General features: G+C 35.2%; 2 protein-coding genes across 2 annotated transcripts; both read left to right on the top strand.

Moving 5' to 3' along the window:
- The first annotated feature begins 2,846 nt into the window (after nt 1–2,846).
- LOC131944122 (transcription initiation factor TFIID subunit 12-like) lies at nt 2,847–3,829 on the top strand. The gene has a single exon (XM_059304634.1). It carries the CDS (start codon nt 2,966–2,968, stop codon nt 3,617–3,619), a length of 654 nt encoding a protein of 217 aa, XP_059160617.1. The 5' UTR covers nt 2,847–2,965; the 3' UTR covers nt 3,620–3,829.
- On the top strand, nt 3,730–17,632 carry LOC131944128 (zwei Ig domain protein zig-8-like). The gene is made up of 7 exons (XM_059304641.1): nt 3,730–3,834; nt 11,861–12,080; nt 13,030–13,119; nt 13,729–13,894; nt 14,684–14,817; nt 15,310–15,357; nt 17,399–17,632. Exons 1-7 carry the CDS (start codon nt 3,730–3,732, stop codon nt 17,596–17,598), a joined length of 963 nt encoding a protein of 320 aa, XP_059160624.1. The 3' UTR covers nt 17,599–17,632.
- The last annotated feature ends 2,673 nt before the right edge of the window (nt 17,633–20,305 follow it).

Here is a 20,305-nt window from a genome sequence, read left to right as displayed (position 1 = left end):
AAATTCCTGTTCTCCGCCTCTAATGTATAGCTATTAAAATAGTTGTGTTGTTTATTTTTTTTTACTTTTTAGTGCATTACATCAAAAGGTTGTTACTTTAAAGTATTATATGAATTTCTATTCTGCTACTCGGTTTTTGTTTAGATTTTATACCGTTTACTTTTTGGTATTGTTATTTTCTAATTTGTCTGCAAAATAATCTATTTTAAGTGTGTTGAACTAGACCTCACGCCAAGCAACCAGCAAAACTTCCCAATCGAAATAGCAGCATCGAGCCCAAAAACACCGCCCAAAAAAAAGCCCCCAGCACAAAAACCAACGCCACTCGACCTGTCAGCAACAACACCAAGTAGCCAACAAGCAACCACAGCAGATGAACCAACTACCTCAAGTACAAGCATAGAGGCCTCTGTAACCATCAAATCAACTGCTTCAAAAATATCTATACCAAAATTTACATCACCACTCGCGCTGAGCCAGAACACCTTTACTTTCACAGCGAAGCCAAACTCTACCAACATCAATCAAAATGCAGAAATGAGCGACAGCGCAAGCACAAAAAGGAAAAAGGAAGTTAGCCCTACATACACAGAACAAACAACAAAAAGTCAAAAAACAGATAAACCATCTTTTGACTACAAAAATTGCAAATTCTGCACCGAAAAGTTCCCCATTTGGAAAATGAGGGAAGAGCACGAGGGAAATGTACATTGGGAGATCTTAATGTGTCCCAAGTGCAAAATGTGCTACCCAAACATTCTTGAACACTATACGAAAAGACACCCGAAAGAGACTATCTACTACTGTCATTACTGCAGTGTGCGCCTCCCCTTGGAGCCTATGAAGGCACATACGGAGTGCCACCACCCGTCACCTCAACAACATGGTACACCTTGAACTGATATACGAAACGCATGAAAATTACATTGTAAAATTTTATAGACGTTTTGTATAAGAAACAACTTGTATTATATGTACGTAATTTTATGCAAACCTACTCTTGCTGCCACCCCTTAGTAAAGGAAAAGCAGCAAGAGAGGAACAATATTAAAACGCCAACCGGCAAGAGAAAAAAAAAGTATCTGTTCTTAAAAAAAAAAAAAAAAAAAAAAGGACAGTAACAAAATGCAAAAAATGTTAGGGTTTGCAACCAAATTCCTGTTCTCCGCCTCTCATGTATAGCTATTAGAATAGTTGTGTGTTGATTTTTTTTTTTACTTTTTAGTGCATTATATCAAAAGGTCGTTACTTTAAAGTATTATATGAATTTCTATTCTGCTACTCGGTTTTTGTTTAGATTTTATACCGTTTACTTTTTGGTATTGTTATTTTCTAATTTGTCTGCAAAATAATCTATTTTAAGTGTGTTGAACTAAAAGTATATGTTTAATATTGAGAATTATTTGGGGGAGGGGGTGGCGAAAAGTTTATTCTCCTTGGTTACGGTTTCACTTTTACGGGCTGTTTCAGACTATCTATACGACGTGAGTGAGTGTGTGCGTGAGTGTGTGTGTATATATACTAATACTAAATACCAAATTCTAATTTTTTATAAGCAGTAGCTTAAAAAACTTTAGAAGTTTAAAATAAACACATTACCTTTAAGTAAAGAATAATCTGGTCATTTTAATCAAATTACTTTCAATAGAGTTTGGTGCTGAAATTTGTAAACAATGTAAAATTTTGGATCCCTTATAAAAAGGGGCTGTAAATAAATCCAAAAGAAGTCGGTTCTTTACAAAACGTCCTGTTCCTCATTCTTCTGGTTAAGTGCCTCCCCAAAAATTGTACTCCTAAAGTAATGTCTAACTTGTTTGTCATTTATTCCCAGGTCAAACCCCCATTATAATTACATTCATCAACATCACAGCAAACAAAACACAAGTGAAAGCGGGTACTTCACTACCCGTAGATTTTCTGCTACTTTGTTTCGTTTAAATTTGATACCAGTTACTATTTTATATTGATATTTTCTAATTTTTCTTAAACTGAAGTCTTTCTACGGCGTTGAAGTAATACTAAATGTTTCTTACTGAGAAATTTTTGAAGAGGGAGAGGATATGGATTTTAATCTCCTCGCTTTCGGTTTTATTTCTACGTGTAGTTTCAGATATTCTGAACGACATGCGTGTGTACACTCAGTGTGTGCATGTGTATATGCGCGTGGAAATGCGTGCACTTGCGCGCGTGCTGTTGTGCGGATGTGATGGTGTAGACTTCCAAAAATAGATAACCCAGATATCTCATGATCAATCTATCCTACAATAAATAAGTTTAGTTTACAAATCCAAGACCACAATTCGATCGTCATTAACAATAGCATGTAGTAAAATGTTAATAATCCAACTATAATCTTATCTGCTGATGTGAAAACAATGCATGTTAAAAGCAGAAAATATAAGGGACTTGTACAAAATAGCCTTGTAAGTGATTAAGGAAAAGTAATTTTAGTTACAAATGCAGATGATATTTAATCTCGCGTTTGCCAGGGCAATAAGTTACCTCCCATTGGTGATTAAAACATGGCAAGGGAGACAATGTTTAGCTAAATAGTTATAATTTTAAAAAAAATTAACGCAATTACTGATAGCGCAAGTTAAGAACTGTAATGTCGGTATAAACGTATTACTATTTACTTGATTAAAGTGAGTAATAAAATACTATATTTTGATACGCAGTAGTTTAAAATACTGAAGTAATTTAAAATGAAACACAGTCGATTTACCTAAAGAATAGTCTTGTTATTTTAAATACCTTACTTTCTTTTAAGAGTTATTTTAACTGAACACTACTTTAATTTTGGATCCCTGATTGAAAGGGATAGTAAATAAATCCAAATGACAAACTGCAAAGCAAAGGAGCTTACCATATTCATTGTTTTTTGTGCAACTTGATATTTTTAGCCAATAAGCTAAAAAAAAATTCATCGGTGTTCTTCTAGCGCTTTGAAGGAGTTTAGCCTGAAATGAGCAGTTTCCAGAACCTTTTAAATACAACAACTAACGGCCATCCTGGCACAAGCAGCCCAAATCCTTCTACTCAGAATACAGCTACAAGCAACTCAACAGCAATCATGAATATTGGTCCAATGAGTTCACCCATCATCATGGCAACTAACAGCAGCCCTATTATGGCTAGATCTCAGCAGTCAGTTCAGTCTATGCCAGAGCAGATTATAGTTCCTGTTGGGAATGTCATGGGCGCATCAAAACTTTTAGAATCAAGGCAGGCTGCAGCATCACAAGCTGCAGCAGCTAATGCTGCTGCTCAAGGAGCCTCAGGGTCTGAAACTAAAGGGGTTCTAGACAAGTCACGCTTAAGGGATTTGGTTAAAGAAGTAGATCCTCTTGAGCAGATGGATGATGATGTAGAAGATGTTCTATTGCAAGTTGCTGATGATTTTATTGAAAATGTTGTGGCAGCATCATGTCAGTTAGCAAAACATAGGCGCTCCAATACTTTAGAAGCAAAGGATGTGCAGCTGTATTTAGAACGCAACTGGAACATACAAATTCCTGGTTTCGGTTCTGAGGAGATTCGTCCATATAAGAAATCTATAACAACAGAAGCTCATAAACAAAGAATGGCCTTGATAAGGAAAACATTGAAAAGATATTAACTCAGTTTATTTTTGTAGATATGTATGAATGGTTATGTAAATACTTTTGAGAAAATTGTTAGCTTCATTTTTGTTTTAGTAGTATGCTACCTATCTACTATATAGTCTATATGTGCAATGCCGGCAGTATAAATCAAGAAGTCTCCAGAAGACTAATAGAAGTGAGGGAGAATGTAATAGACAGGCTTGTTCTGTTTGCTATTGAGGATTTATATGTATGTACAGTGTTTGGCTATATTTACTTGCCTGAATTCATTAATTGCAAGATATCGTAAATTATAATAAAACAAAATCAATCAAAAAAAAATAAATAAATAAATAAATAAATCCAAATGAAGTAGGCTCTGCAAAATCATCCTCGTTTCTTTTCTCCTCGTTCAGTACCTCCCCAACAAAATTACTCCTTAAGTTATGTCAAGGCAGTAACAATTCTGTCGTTTACCTCAGATCAAACCTGCAGTATAATTACATTCATCAACATCACAGCAAACAGACCACACGTAAAAGCGAATATTTCACTATCATTAATATTTCTGCTACTTTGTTTGGTTAAGATTTTATACCAGTTACTATTTTCTGTGAGCTACCAATAATGCAAGGATAAATTGATACTTTCTAATTTGTCTGCAACTTAAGTCTTGTTAAGAGGTTGAAATAATAGTTAAAGTTTGATATTGAGAATCATTCAGGAAAGGCGGGGGGGGGGGGAGTTTCTCCCCGCTTCCAGTTTCACTTTGACGGGCCGTTTCCGTAAATCTATACGATGTGCGTGTGTGCGTGCGCGTGTGTGTATATGCGTGCGCGTGTGTTCTTGCGGGCGTGCGAGTGTTTTAGATGCTTTTAAATCACTCTATATTACGAATCAAATTATGGTTTAGCTCCCTTTACGATTATAAAATTAACGAGTGAGTTCAGATGTTATGATAGATTATAAATATTTATCATGGTGTCTCCACCTCTCCCCCCTTCCTGCTACCCCACAGGTAACGGTACACACCTGGACCTGAGTCCAGCGGTATTGTAAGGCTGACCGGGGCTCGACCTCAGACTGCGGTCGTGAGGGCGGAGCCTAAGTCATGTGACCTGTAGGGTAGGGACGCTACAGTCCGGTCACTCTACCTTCTCCCCTCTTCGGAGGTACACGTTTTTTTTGGTGCTAAGGCACTAGCGAACATAAAATAGTATACATATTTTGGTGCTACGGCACTTGTTCTCCTCGGAGAAATTAAACGTACGTTGGCAACGTGTGTAGAGGGTTGTGTGGCTTCATTGGAAGGTAATTTACTCTTACTTTTATTAGCTGTAATGTTATAATATTAATTAATAAGTATGGAATGAGTATAAAACAATGTATGAATGAAAAGCATATTTTCTAGTAATGTTTATTGTAGGCCTTATGTAAGGCTAATGTAAATGTATTATCTTTGTAACAATTGTAAACTTGTATGTGTCTGAATGAATGTGTATATCACACATATGTTAGGAAGTTGTCACATGTATTTTACAGCCGGCCAGCTTGGGGCTAAAACTTAGTACAGAGGTCTGTGTGTGAGGAAGTGTGACCACGCCGCCCTGAAGACCAGTCGCCCCCTTCCAGGCTACTTTAAATTGTATCATTATTCATATGCCAATAATTAATGTATTAATAAAAGTTAAAGGATTGTGAAACTGAGTTAATTACTCAATCATAATTTTAACCCTTTTCACTGAGCCAAATATCGGCAATCAGTCACTAATAATAACACAACATTAATAAACGCAATATTAACTATTAAGAAACCTCTTGTCCAACGAGACAAACCCTAGACTAAACAGGTCATTCTGTAGCTGCGGCTATAACTATTTATGTGCGGTATGACTCGCTAGAGCATATTTGCCACATCAGACACAGACGGCAGTGTGAGTAGAAACTTGAGTTCACGAGTGTGTTTGACAATATTGTGATCTAAACTAACACACACTCCACTAGTTCAACAAAACCCAACTACAAAACAACAATAGAAATTATATACAAATTGATACTTCTGTTTAAAAGTCTTTTTTCTTTTTTAATTTAATTTTTTTGATAGTTTTGAACCCAGCCTGTTTATTATATTTAGTAATAGTTCCTGTCAAATAACATGTTAAAGTAATAAGTTGTGTTAGTTAGAGTGTGTTAGTTAGAGCGTGCGTGTGTGTGTGTGTAAATGCGTGCGAGCGTGCGGGTGTTTTCAGATGCTTTTAAATCATCCTTTATTTCTAGTCAAGTATGGTTCAGTTTCCTCTCCGATTATAAAATGTAGGCATGTTAATGAGTGAGTTCAGGCAAATGACGCTGTGTGAGTAAAAACATGAGTTCACGAGTGTTATTAACAATGACGCAAGTTGTGCCAAAAGTTTAACTACAAAACAACAAGAGAAAGTATACCCAAGTTGATACTTCTATTTATAATGCTTTTTAAAACCTTTTTAGATAATTTAACCCAGCCTAATTGTTGTATTTAGTAATAGTTTCTGACATGATTATTCTAAAGCAGTGAATGTATTAAAGTAATACGTTTTCTGAAATTTTATAAAATATTTTTTTTTTCATTTTCCAATTTGTCGGTTAATCAGCTGAAAAATCATTATTCTTGGGCAGTGATCGTTTTAGTGTGTAGGTGTGTGTGTGGGGGGGGGGGGGGGGGAAGGGGGGGGGGAGTACCTACAAGTACATTGCTATTATATTTGTCACTTGAATTAATTTTTTATGAACACTGTTACTTTATAACGGTTGTAAAGTAGAAAATATAATGATAAATAAAAGGCAAAAAACGCATGAAAGTTATATAATAAAATAACAGTAATAAAACGCTTTGTCTATACCTGTGCTAGAAGTTATTAAATTAAGTACAGTCATTTTGTAAAATACTTACATCCTTGTGTAAGTCTTTTGAAACACCGCGCACACGAAATACACATTAAACACCAGTTGTTTTTTTACCTTAGATGGAACTTTGGGGCCAATATATCTACCACTATTCTACTTTGATTACTTCAATACAATACAGCTGGGACTACCACAAGCATGATCTTCATCGCCAAAATGGACATGAAACACAGTCTCACACACACACACACACACACACGAACACAATGAAACAGATTCACATACAGTCATAAACACACACACACACACACTTACGTTAATCGTTGAGAAAACCGAGAGCCTCTCTGCGCAAAGCAGATCTGATTGGACAGCTCAATCATCAACTTTAGTGTTCACCATATCGATTATCACCGTCATAATTCAATTTTGAATCGTCTTTACCAATAGTATGTAGTATAGTGTATATAAACAAACGATAATCCCAAGTGGAAAATAAATGAACTGTTAAAATATAAGGTAAATTTTGTATAAAAATCAAGATGATTTTACCTCGCCTTTATCTTTGCTATAATTACCTCCCATATGTATATTTAAAAATATAACAAGGGAGACAATGTTTATCTAAATAATTAAATTAAAAAAAAAAAATGACGGGATTATTAATAACGTTCCTTAAGAACTATATTATTAGGCTAAAAGCATTTTTGTTTGCTTTATTTACATGTTGTAATAAAATACTAAATGTTGATAACTTATAGAAAATATTGAAGTAATTTATAAAACTAAATACATTGGCTTTAGGTAAAGAATAGTCTGATAAGTAGAATCAAATTTCTTTACCTATTTGTTCTATGTCAATGAAGCAAACTCAATTTTTGGATCCCTGATATTAAAAAAAAAAAAAAAAAAAAAAAAAAAAACTGATATAAAGGGACAGTAAATTAAGGCAAATGTTGTTGGTTCTGCAACATTACCCGCGTTCACCAATTCCACTTTCACTGCCTCTCCCAAACAACTTATTCCCAAAGTAATGTTCAACTTCACAGTAACCCCTCTGTCCTTTACCCCCACATCAACATCAGTCTCTGAATGTCCTTACCAGCGCAGCGCCTCTTCCAGACATCCTTGTCCTGGGGGGATAGGAGCACTTGATATTTTCGGGGGCGGAAACCATCCGGGGTGGGGGGGGGGGGGGTGGGAGGACATTCACCGGAGGGGGGGCGGCATCCTTCGGGGGGGGGGGGAGGACACTTGTAAAAGTTAATGTTTTCTATATAAATTCGATTTCGTTCGGGGAGAGGGCGGCAGACTCCCTTCGTGGGGGGGGGGGCGGGGGGGGGGACATATGTCCCCGGGCGCCGACCTTAGGGGGCGCAAAAAATGGGTTGGAAAAATAAATTGAAAGGTTGAGGGGGGTGCAAATCGAAAAGTTTTTCCCCGGGCGCCGGAAAGGGTCGATACGCCTCTGGTGCTAAGCCCTGAGAGATGTGTGGAAGAAACTAGTCCATACTATGGCCGATCTCAGTTATTGAATGTTTTACTATAGCCCAAACGCAATTATTTATTGTTTTTATTATTGCCCATCTCAATCTGTTAATGTCTCTACTGTGGTCCATCTTAGTCTGTTAATTGTTGTTACATATTTAGCTAATGCACCAGGTAGAATGTTTAGGCAGTTTTCTAGGAAATTTGTGCAATTTTACATCAGACAGCCATACACCGCTTAAAGCCATATCTTTAAAAACAATGTTTGTCACTTTTGCATTAACACCATCATAACACCATATTAAATCGTCTTTAACAATAATAGCATATAGTATAATGTAAGTAAACAAACGATAATCCCATCTGCATATGTGGAAAATAAATGAACTGTTAAAAGCCAAAATTTTAGGGACTAGTACACACATGCATTGTGCGTACAAATGTAGATGATTTAATCTCTCGTTTGTCCGGGCAATAAATCACCTCCCATTTGTTATTTAAAAATGTAACAGGGGAAATAATGTTTATCTAAATAGCTAGAATTTAAAGCAACATGAACGCAACTATAGATAACGCTACTAAAGATATATAATATCAGAATATACGTTTTGTTCTTAACTTTATTATCATTAATAATCAAATACTAAATTTTAATAAGAAATAGCTTAATATACTGAAGTATTTTAAATTCAAACACATTAGCTTTACTTAGAGAATAGTTTGATAATTAAAATCAAATTACATTCTATCATTTCATAATTCCTTAAATCTATACTCTATAAATAATTTTGGATCCCTTAAAAAAAGGGACTACCAGTCTAACAAAATGCAAATGAAGAAAGGTCTGCAGCTTTACCCCTGTTCCCAAGTATCAATGTTCACTGCCTCTTCAACAAAAGTACTCCCAAAATAATGTATAACTTGGCAGTGACCCATCTGTGTAAGTTTAAAATTGAGAATTATTCGTGGAGGGAGGGGGTGAGAAGCTTATTCTCCTCGCTTCCGGTTTCACTTTGACGGACCGCTTCAAACATTCTATACGATCTATACGTGCGTGTGTGTATTCTCGTGCTTATGCGTGCGCGCGTGTTTTTGGGGGTGAGCAGTTATTTTGGATGCTTTTAAATTATACTTTGTTATGAACCAAATATAGTTTAGTTCACTCTACGATTATAAAATGTAGGCATATTAATGAGTGAGTTCAGACGCAGGAGTCAGTGTGAGGAGAAATATGAGTTCTCGAGTGTGTTTGACAATATTGTGATCAAAACTAATACACGCTCCACTAATTGGAAGAAAACATAACTACAAAACAACTAAAGAAAGTATACCCAAGTTGATACTTCTGTTTGAAAGAATTTTTAAAATACTTTTTAGATAATTTCGAACCTAGCCTATGTATTGTATTTAGTAGTAGTTCCTGTCCAATAACATATTAAAGTAATAAGTTTTCTGAAATTTTATAAATTAAAATTTTCTTTCATTTTTCAATGTGTTGGTTAATCTGCTGAAAAATGTTTATTCTTGAGCAGTGATCGTGTAAGTGTGTAAGTGTGTGTGGAGGGGGGGGGGATACCTACAAGTACATTGTTATTATACTTGTCACTTGAATTCATTTTTTATGAACAAGTTTACTTTATAACGGTTGTAAAGTAGAAAATATAATGATAAAAAAAAGGAAAAAAAAGCATGAAAGTTAAATATAAAATAACAGTAATACAACGCTTTGTCTATACCTTTGCTAGTTGTTATTAAATTAAGTAACCTACAGACATTTTGTAAAATACAATCATCCTTGTGTCAGTCTTTTAAAACACCTTTTTTAAAAAAACATGTTGCTCACCAGTTTTTTACCCGCATATCTACCACTATTCCACTTTGATAACTTCAACACAGTACAGCTGTGACTACCATATTCAAGATTTTTACCACCAAAATGAACACTCACACGGTCACACACATACACTCACACACACACACGCGCGCATAATCACAGACACACAGACACATATACACACAGTTTCACACACACAGACACACACAGGCACACAACCACACACAGTCACACACACAATCACGCATTCACACATTTTCTTACACACACACACACACACACACACACATACTTTCGTTAATCATTGTGAAAACTGTATAAAGCAGATTAGATTGGACAGCTTAATCATCAAGTTTAAGGTTCAACCTATCGATTAACAACATGACAATTCAATTTTGAGTCGCCTTTAAAAATGTCATGTAGTAAAATGTAAATAAAAAACGATAATCTGCTGATGTCTAAAAAAATGAACTGTTAAAAGCAGAAACTGTAGGGGACTTGTGCACACATGCCTTGAAAGTTATTTCACAAAGGTAAATTTGAATACAAATGCAGATCATTAAATTTATCATGTCAATAAGTTACCTCCCTTCCGTTATTAAAAATAAAAAGGGAGACAATTTATAATTAAATAGCTACAATTAAAATAAAAAAAACACTAACGAAAATATTCATAACGCAACTAAAGATCTATAATATCAGATTAAACGTATAGTTATTTACTTTTTTGACTTTTGTAACCAAATACTACATTTAACAAGCAGTAGCTTAAAATTCTGAAGTATTTTAAACTGATAAACATTAGCTATACATAAAGAATTGTTTGGTCATTTTAATCAAATTACGTTCAAAACCGATGTAATTTATATGTTCATGAATAAAATTTTGGATCCCTGATAAAACGGGACAGTAAATAAATGCACATGAAGAAGGTTCTAAATAACACAACACCTGTTCCCCATTCTCCCAAAAGTGCCCCCCCCCCCCCACACCAACAACCTTACTCCCAAAGCAATGTCTAACTTTGGCAGTAAACCCTTCTGTCGTTTACCACCAGATCAAATCTCCAGTATATTATTTACATTCATCAACATCACAGCAAACAAAACACAAAAAACAAAAGTTTGGTACTTCATTATCCGCAGTTTGTCTGCTACTTTGTTTCGTTAAGATTTGATACCAGTTACTATTTTGTAATATTTTCTAATTTTTTCTTCAACTTTAAGTTTTGTTAGGACGTTGAACTAATAGTTCAAGTTTATTATTGAGAATTATTTGGGGAGGGATAGGGTGTGTATTTTATTCTCTTCACCTCTGGTTTCACTTTGACGGACCGTCTCAGACATTCTATACGACGTGCGTGTGTGTGTGTGCGTGAGTGTGTGTGTGTAAGTGTGTGCGTGTGTGCGTGCGTGCCTGTGTGAGCGTGAGCGTGTATTTGCAAAAGCTGGTAAAAGTATATATTATTTTCAATAGAAATATTATTTCGTTAGCTGTGCATCCTTCAAGTGTTTCTTCCAGACTTGTTCTTTGGGGGGGGGGGGGGGGGGGGGCACTTGAAATTCTTGGGGGGGGGGGGGGGGGAACACTTTAAAATATATATTTTCAATGTTGATTCCATTTCGTTCGGAGGTCTATGCCCCCCTTCCCCCCTCCCCCAAAAGATGCCCAGAGTTTCTTCCAGGCATCTCTTCTCTGCCCCCCGAAAAAAGTCTACCGCCCCCCCCCCCCCCCCCGGAAAATTTCAAGTGCCTCCCTCCCCGGAGAAAAAAGTCTGGAAGACACACTGGAGATACCTGGAAGAAACACTGCCCCCCCCCCCCTCCCCGCGCGAAGAGATGCCTGAAACAGTGTTTCTTCCAGACTTTTCTCTGGGGGGGGGGGGGGCACTTGAAATTTTCGGGAGGGCGGTCAACATTTTTCGGGGGGGGGGGGCGGACACTAGTAAAAGTGTATGCTTACTATATAAAATCCATCTCGTTCGGGGGTGCGGTAGACCCGAAGAGATGCCTGGAAGAAACTCTGGCCTGATATAAGCACATCTAATGGAACCTCCCACAATTCACTTCTGCAGGTCGTCTGGAGGCGTGTGACGGGCGAGAAGTACCTGACCGTCGGCAAGTACGTCTTCACCAAGGACCACCGCATCAAGGTCGAGTTCAGCACCAAGGACAATGACGTCACTTCCTGGGATTTATACATACGCCATGTGCGGGAGGACGACGCCGGGATCTACGAGTGTCAGATGACGTCATCGACGACGCTGACGCGGCTCGTGGAGTTAAAAATAGAAGGTGAGAGGTCACGTGTGTGTAGTGTTCAGTGTTTTTTCCAGACTTTTTTGGGGGGTAGGGGGGGGGGGGCGGACACTGTTAAAAGTACATATTTTCTATATAAATTCCATTTCGTTCGGGTGAGGGGAGGCGGGGGGCACAAACTCTGGTAGTGTTATATGAAAATACTCTATTCTTAAAATGAGTGGTTGAAATTTTGAGTTTAATGGAGAGATATGTGCTGTAATTGTAATGATTTATGGAAGGGTACGTTCATTGTACTTATGGAATGGTGGGGTCATTTGACTTATGGAATTGTGGGGTCATTTAACTTATGGGACGGTGGGGTAATTTACTTATGGAAGGGTGGGGTCATTTGACTAATGGAAGGTTGGGATCGAATGACTTATGGAATTGTGGGTTCAAATAACATGGAAAGATGGGGTCAATAGACTTACGACATTTTTGGGGTCAAATGACAATGGAACAATTGGGTCAACAGTCGAGAAGTTGGTGGCTAGCCTGGAAGTCTGGAATTCGAGTCTATGCAGAGTCTAAAGAGCGAAGCTTGTTGCAGCCTGATGTGATTCTGAACATTGTCAACAACAACAACAGAAAAAAGCTAACGTTCTGTTCGCATAGAAAGACCTGAGCTGGATATTCTAATAAACTGGCACACCAGACTAACCATACACCTAATCTAAATGAAATCAAGATACGAACTGATACTATTGTATTTACATAAATATCTCGAAGTGGAAAATGAAAGTTCAATAAACACATCTGATCATATGTTTTATAGGGAAACAATATTATTTAAATACATTTAGCTTATGTTCACATGTATATTACGGTAACTGGCTGTCTTCTTCTCCGTTTCATTAAATAAGAGTAAATAAAGAAAAAGTGGGTTTCTGCAGTGGAAATGGAATACTTGTTGTAATCCAGACCATGTTTTATCTCATTACAGAGGTCAAGTCACGAGTTAATAAGGAGGTCACGCAGATTCCAACCCCAACAACACAAGCCCCGTACGTTACTGCCAAGAAGATACCTCTCAGTAAGTGGACACACACACATCATTTACCGCTACATACATACAAAAAATAATACAGGCATATGATTTAACATACATATATGCAAATATCAGTGAGATAGGGAAAAGGTGAAAGGGGTTATAACCCCCACTCCCGTTAATTTCTTTGAATTCATTGTGGAGTGTGTGTATGTGTATATATATATATATATATATATGTATATATATATATATATACATGCGTGATAACCGAAGTGTGTTCTACCTCATTATTTCGGTGAGTGATTAATGTACATTCAAGGTTTTCATGCGGTAGTGTAGGAAAACCTGTGTCCCGATAATTATTATCCAAGCGCAAGCATTGTTTACATTTAAATAACACAGTTTTAGAAAAGAAGGACACGCGTTTAAGAACATATGATCGGTAATGCTTTGGTGATATCATTCTAATATATTTCGTCAGACTTTCTTCTATCCCCGCGGCAACGCGCGGTGGTCGGGTACGCTAGTATATATATATATGCATATATATATATATATATATATATATATATATATATATATATATATATATATATATATATATATATATATATATATATATATATATATATATATTGGTTGTGTCTACAGCAGAGAGACCGAGGCGGCCAGATAAAGAAGAGTTTGTCACTGCTGGTCAGCCCATACGACTCCTCTGCAACGTGTCTCTAGCCAACCAGACACTGCCCAGGTCACGCATCGAGTGGTACAAGGACGGCAGGTCCCTCATGTCTGACCAACATTCCTACGTCACAAGGTATGTTTCGACGCTCTTTGTGACTAGCTCGCTTTGTTAGCTAGAGCTTTGTTACTAGCTCGCTTTGAAACTGGCTTCCTTTTTTTCAGTTTTTCTTTCGGCCTATCTTTGAGGGGAGGGGGGTAATACTTTCTCACACTGTCATGCAATCCCCCCCCCTCCCGTACGAAATAAAATGTATATAGAAAATATATAATTTTAACATTGTCCGTCCCCCCCCCCCCCCTCCCCGGAATATCTAGTCCCCACTACCTCTCTGAAAGAAACACGTCTTTAGCTATGTGATCGTTGTGCACTCTCCGATGATGTAGTCTAAAATGTTCCTACATATTAAGCAGATAATATATATTATATTGATGCAATCTCGAAGCTGCCTATATAATCAGAGTTTTAAAATACCCAAAATTCAATCTGGGACATTAAGTTCAATGTGCTATGTTTAATATTAATACGCTTATTATAACTGTAATAAGACGATCAACATAAATGTAAATACTACCTGTACGCCGTACGGTGTATATTCAAAGGGGGGCAATCAAAGAAATGTTTTTATCTGAACAAAGTCATAAAGAGGTGGTCTCTCTTTGAACATAAAATATTATCTCCCATCCCTTGTAAAAAAATAATATCAATTCACCTTTGTACCTCTTTTTCATCCGGTAACATTCTCTAACCTCCTAAATGTTAAACAGTCGCACATTTTTCTCCGCCACAAAATATTAAACATATCAGAAAAAAAATCATAAACATGTGTTTTTTTTTCTTCTGTCCCCGCTATGTTGCGCGCAGGTACCAATACGAGACAGACAAACTCTACGTCAGCGAGCTCATGATCGACAACTCTCAGCTGACCGACTCGGGGGACTACCAGTGCCGGGTCAAGAACCAGGACTTGGCTGTAGTCAGGATCTACGTGCTTCCTAGTGAGTCGCTGTGCCGCTATTTGCGTGCGTGTGTGTTTGAGTCGAGGTGTGCGTGTTGCTGTAAAACAGTGTGTGTGTGAGATTATGTGTACGTATGCACGTATGCATAGTGTGTGTGTGCGTGTGTGTGTGCGTTTGTGTGTATGGTGTGCGTGTAAGATAGAATTCGCGGAAGTCGGCGTGTGTCCAGCTGAATAGAAAAGTTGACCTTTGAAGGGGAGACTATCAGTAGCATCAAATCCTTCAAAGGGATGTAACTATATTCTCTTTTTTTTCAATTTGTCTTTGAAAAGATAAATGTGTTGGCATTTATTTTACTTAACAAAATCTAAAAACAATGACAAAGAGGGCCTATTTTTTAAAATTATGTTTTCTTACTTTATCAAAATAGAAATCTATTGTTTTATAATTTTTTATTTATTTATTTATTTTTATTTTTGCAATTTGAAAAAGTAATTATTTTTAGTGACCAATTATAATTTAACATTTTAGATACAAATATTACCAATGGTAAATCAGAGGATATGTCACCTTTCTTAGGTAAGTCTCCAAGCATTGTCTGTAGTATGCATTCGTACAACACATTTGGGGTCATCCATAAATGACGTCACGCTTTTTTGACAATTTTTACCCCCCCCCCCTCCTTTCCCTCAGTCACACATCGTCACAAAAAGTCAGATCACCCCCAAAAATGACGTCATACCTCAACCTATCCCCCTCCCCTTCCTCAAAATTGCAGTTGTTATTTTTCCAAAATCTTGTCAACATAGAGCATTTAATCAATTTCTACTATGGTTTATTAAAACTGTTTTCTAAAACACGAAATAACATTGATAAATTTTGCTTTTTCATAATGCAAAAGTGTGACGTCACTCAATCTGACCACCCCCCCCCCCCTCATCAGACACCGTCACAAAATTACAGAGCCCCTACCGCCTACGAGGGTGACGTCATTTATGGACGACCCCTTTTAGCAATCATTCCTTTTCATTAAAAAATCCCGGTATTTAAAGTCTCCCCGTCACAAAATCAACATTTGTATTTATCTTGCTTTGAAAAAAAAATGTCAATTTCTTTAAAACCAAATTTCACTTGACTAAATGAATTTCCAAAAAGATTTGATTCTGTATTAGTTAAACAAGTATATAGATCTAGCAGAGGCGTAGCGACCCTTCCCGGCGCCTGGGGACATACTTTCAATTTGGCGCCCCCTTGGGAGCAAATTTTTCATTTGCTACCCCCCCCCCCTCAAACTTTCGATTTGCACCCCCCCCCCCCTCAAACTTTCAATTTGGCGCCCCCCCCCCCTAAGGTCGGCGCCCGGGGACATATGTCCCCCCCCCCCCCCTCGCTACGCTACTGAGATCTAGTCTACTTTTTATTCAGGCAAAATTTGTTAAGCAGTGAGATGGGTGACTAAAAACTTGGATCTTCAGTATTCTTCACATGAAAACATCGTCTAAAACATTTATTCAATGTATAAATGTAAAACTCTAACAAATATGTCTAACAAGTTTATCGATGTAAAAATATTTAGCACATGCTATATATTGTATTGACAAATTGTGAATGACTAACTGAAAACAGAAATAACTGAATGTAAATGGAATGTCAACAAAAACTTCATGGTACAAAAAAAATACTTTTATAAGTCTGATAATACGCATGCATGGGGTGATTTATGACTTATGTTAAATCTTGGGTTAGGTTAAGTTAGGATGGGTTGGGGTTAGGGCAAGTGTTAGGGTCAGGGTTAAATGTAGGTCTAGAGTTGGTATTATGATTGATGTTGGGGTTAGGGTCAGCTATAGGTTTGGGCCAGGGTTCTTCAGGATTGGGGGGGGGGGGGGGGAGGGGAGGGGGGGGGGGGGGTTATTGACAGGGGTTTAATGACTCTGAAGGGGTAATGTCCTAGACTTATTTTTATAACAAGCATTAGAAAATCAGACAAGCTAGTTATGTGTCCTTTAACAGATAAAATAATAAAACTGTACAACAAAGTTTTAGCAGATTTTTTTTCTTTCAGTAAAAAATTGAATGCATGCAATACCTGTTTATTGAATTAAATGTTGGTTTTTTTTCACATTATCAAAACTATTTAAATATGATTCTACCAATTAATGTTGGTCATTTTTCCTCATTATCAAACCTATTTAAATATGACTTTAACAACTAATGCTGGTCATTTCTTCACATTATCAAAACTATTTCATTTAAAATATTTGATTATATCAACTAATGCTGGTCATTTCTTCACATTATCAAAACTATTTCATTTAAAATATTTGATTATATCAACTAATGCTGGTCATTACTTCACATTATAAAACCTGTTTAATTTAAAATATTTGATTATATCAACTAATGGTGGTCATTCAAACAATATAAACCTGTTTAATTTAAAATATTTGATTATATCAACTAATGCTGGTCATTACTTCACATTATAAAACCTGTTTAATTAAAAACATTTGATTATATCAACTAATGCTGGTCATTACTTCACATTATAAAACCTGTTTAATTTAAAATATTTGATTATATCAACTAATGCTGGCCATTCAAACATTTCTCTTTGCAGGTGCCGACAGTCTCAAGACCAAAAACATGGCCGTCTCCCTGCCCCACATTTCCAGTATTTGCTCCATCATTGCTTGCTGCAATACCATTTTCAACTTCATGTATGTGATACCAGCACTGTGTCATCTACTCTCTGCTTTCTTTTGGAGAACTCTCCACTTTTTGAATCACAAAGTTAAACACCATGCAGACCCAACATAGAGATAGTAATTTTATTTTGTTACATTTTTTTTTTTAAAGTGGGTCATTAAGTTTAAATGAATTAGCTGTGCAAATGCTACAGATATAATGTAAGGAATGCTAATTAAGTTTGTTTATGAGAGAAATCAAGAAAGTTTACTAGTAAATTTTCATCTACAAAAATTGTATTAGATTGTACAAAACATGATGTGCTTACATAAGTTTTTTTTTGTATTTTATATAGCAAAATCATTGTTTAGACTAGTAGACCTAGGCACCTACAGTGTATGTTATGTTAGGGTATAGAGAAGAATGTGTGTTAATGTAGCAAATCATATTCATCAAGAAATTGCAGTAGGTGCCAATATGTAATGTAAAGCTTTTATATGCAGCGGCTTATCCTAGTATAAACAACTCTTGTTTACTTTTTATATATAGGCCAATGTGGCGGCTGCTAGTATTTTTTATGATAATTCGTAAATATAAACTTTCTGATATTTCTCAAAAACACTCAAGCTGTAAATAAGGCATATGTATTTGTTATTGTATCGGGTTTTTTTTTACATTCATAAAATCATGACGCTTAATGGAAATGGTAGAACATTAATAAAATTTAAAATATCATCTTCTTAGTGAAAGTGTTTGAAGTTGTGATTGGTATAATTGCTTCTAATTTAATAACTGAACCTTCAACTGCATGGTTTGCAATCTTATAAGATTATTATTTGTCATTCCTTGTGAGGACGTTTATAAAAATATTTGCTTGGGCAAATGTGATTTGTGCCTGTTGAGAGTGACATGTATTTTTTATAGGTAATTCATGTTGGGGAAAGTCAAGGAGACTGGAATAGTGCTGACCACACTATCCCTTTGTAAGTCTAGGTCATAGAAACGGGTGAAATCTACATCACTTGCCCCATGGTCCGTCATGTTCAAAAAGGAATATTACAACATTTACAGTACACTTTGTCTATAAGAAAAGTAGATTTATACATTTTTGATTAAGGAACTAGTTCTATATTATCAATAAAGAGCTTTGTGTTTTATTAAGAGATTGGTTTTAAAGGCATTTTAGGTATTTCAAATGTTTTGTCTTTAAGATATTTTGTTTTCGAACAAGTTATCAATGTGTGCCTCTTTTTTTAACCTTCTTTCTTAAAAAATCAGTGATGTATTTTATTTCAGTTGGTTTCTTAAAAAATTGTGTGAAGATTTTAATTTATAAATATTTATTTATAATTATGATAACAAATACTGGTGTATACATTTTGGTTTATTTAAAACTTTAAAATTCTTTGTGTAATATTATATATATATATATATATATATATATATATATATATATATATATATATATATATATATATATATATATATATATATATATATATATATCAATCGATGTATATATATATATATATATATATATATATATATATATATATATATATATATATATATATATATATATATATATATATATATATATATATATATATATATATATATATATCCAATTGGTTCTTTCATACCCCTTAGTTATAGCTGTTCATAATTTGTATTACATACTTATTTGATTTTAACAACCCAACAGCTAACTAATCCTTCTTAAAAAAATGTATATACTTTTGAATATGTAAAAATAACTAATAGTTATTTCAAAATACTTCTCTTTTTACCTTTCTTCATAACTAATTTGCATTTGTCCAATTAATATTGTTTATTTTTTTTTAATTTTTTTTTTTTTAATTTTCTTCTTGCTTGTGAAAGTAATTCTATTGAAACAGTTGTGAAACTATCAAGATGCCAGAATTGAGCAATAATTGATGTTTTTGTTTATGTCATAAGCTAAAATACACTCCTAAACAAAATTACTTTGTGAAATGTGTATTTACTATTAGTGTATTATGCAAAATTAGGTAAATTTTGCATTAAGAATTAAAAAAATAAAACACCGGAGAAGTTAAAGCTTCAATACAAATGCTTAAAAAGATATTTGATGATTCTATAAGTCAGATCTGTGATGTTGATTTCTGTGTTCCTGTAGCTTGTGTCATCTCATGCGAGGTTGTTTTTTTTCCGTGTCTAACATGGTCTGATTCATGCCTTCATCACTATTAATGCTATTGTTCTCTTGTCCCTTTTTTTTACACATTGTTTTTTTATGCCAGAAATGAATGTTTATCCATATTTAAAATTCATGAATGGCCCATGTTGAGCTACATCAATTTTACACCATTGTTCTCATTATTTTAAATGTAATATTCTCTAGGATTTCAAACTAGACTAAACATGAAAATAAATACAAAGTTGTCTGCTGTTTATCAATTTTAAAACATAATACTTACTAGATCTAGGGGATCATCCTCATTATCAAATATTAAAACTTAGAGATACTTTCTAATCTTGTTAGACTTCAGTTAAATTTTAAAAAAAAACACCAGGTTTGCTTTAGCTTAAGATCTACATTAGGATCCTGGTCAATAAATCCATGTTTTTTTTATTAAATAAAATTATATTTTAAAAGAGGTAGCCTGCAAAGATACAGTTTAGAAATTATTTAAATTCAAAATAAATTGCTAATGTAAATATTATGATCATCATCTTTTCCCCTTTATGCCCAAGACACATGGGACAAAAATATTATGATACTCTTTGTATAAATGTGTGCTGTTTAATTCAATAAAATATGCAATGTGTTGGTGTTATATTTTTTAAAGAGTTTAAC

This window comes from Physella acuta, unplaced genomic scaffold (genome assembly GCF_028476545.2).
Source record: "Physella acuta isolate Inbredline_101_S28 unplaced genomic scaffold, ASM2847654v3 ptg000482l, whole genome shotgun sequence".
Lineage (NCBI taxonomy): Eukaryota > Metazoa > Mollusca > Gastropoda > Physidae > Physella > Physella acuta.
The sequence above is the reverse complement of the archived record's forward strand: the minus strand, read 5'-3'. Positions and strand labels throughout refer to the sequence as shown.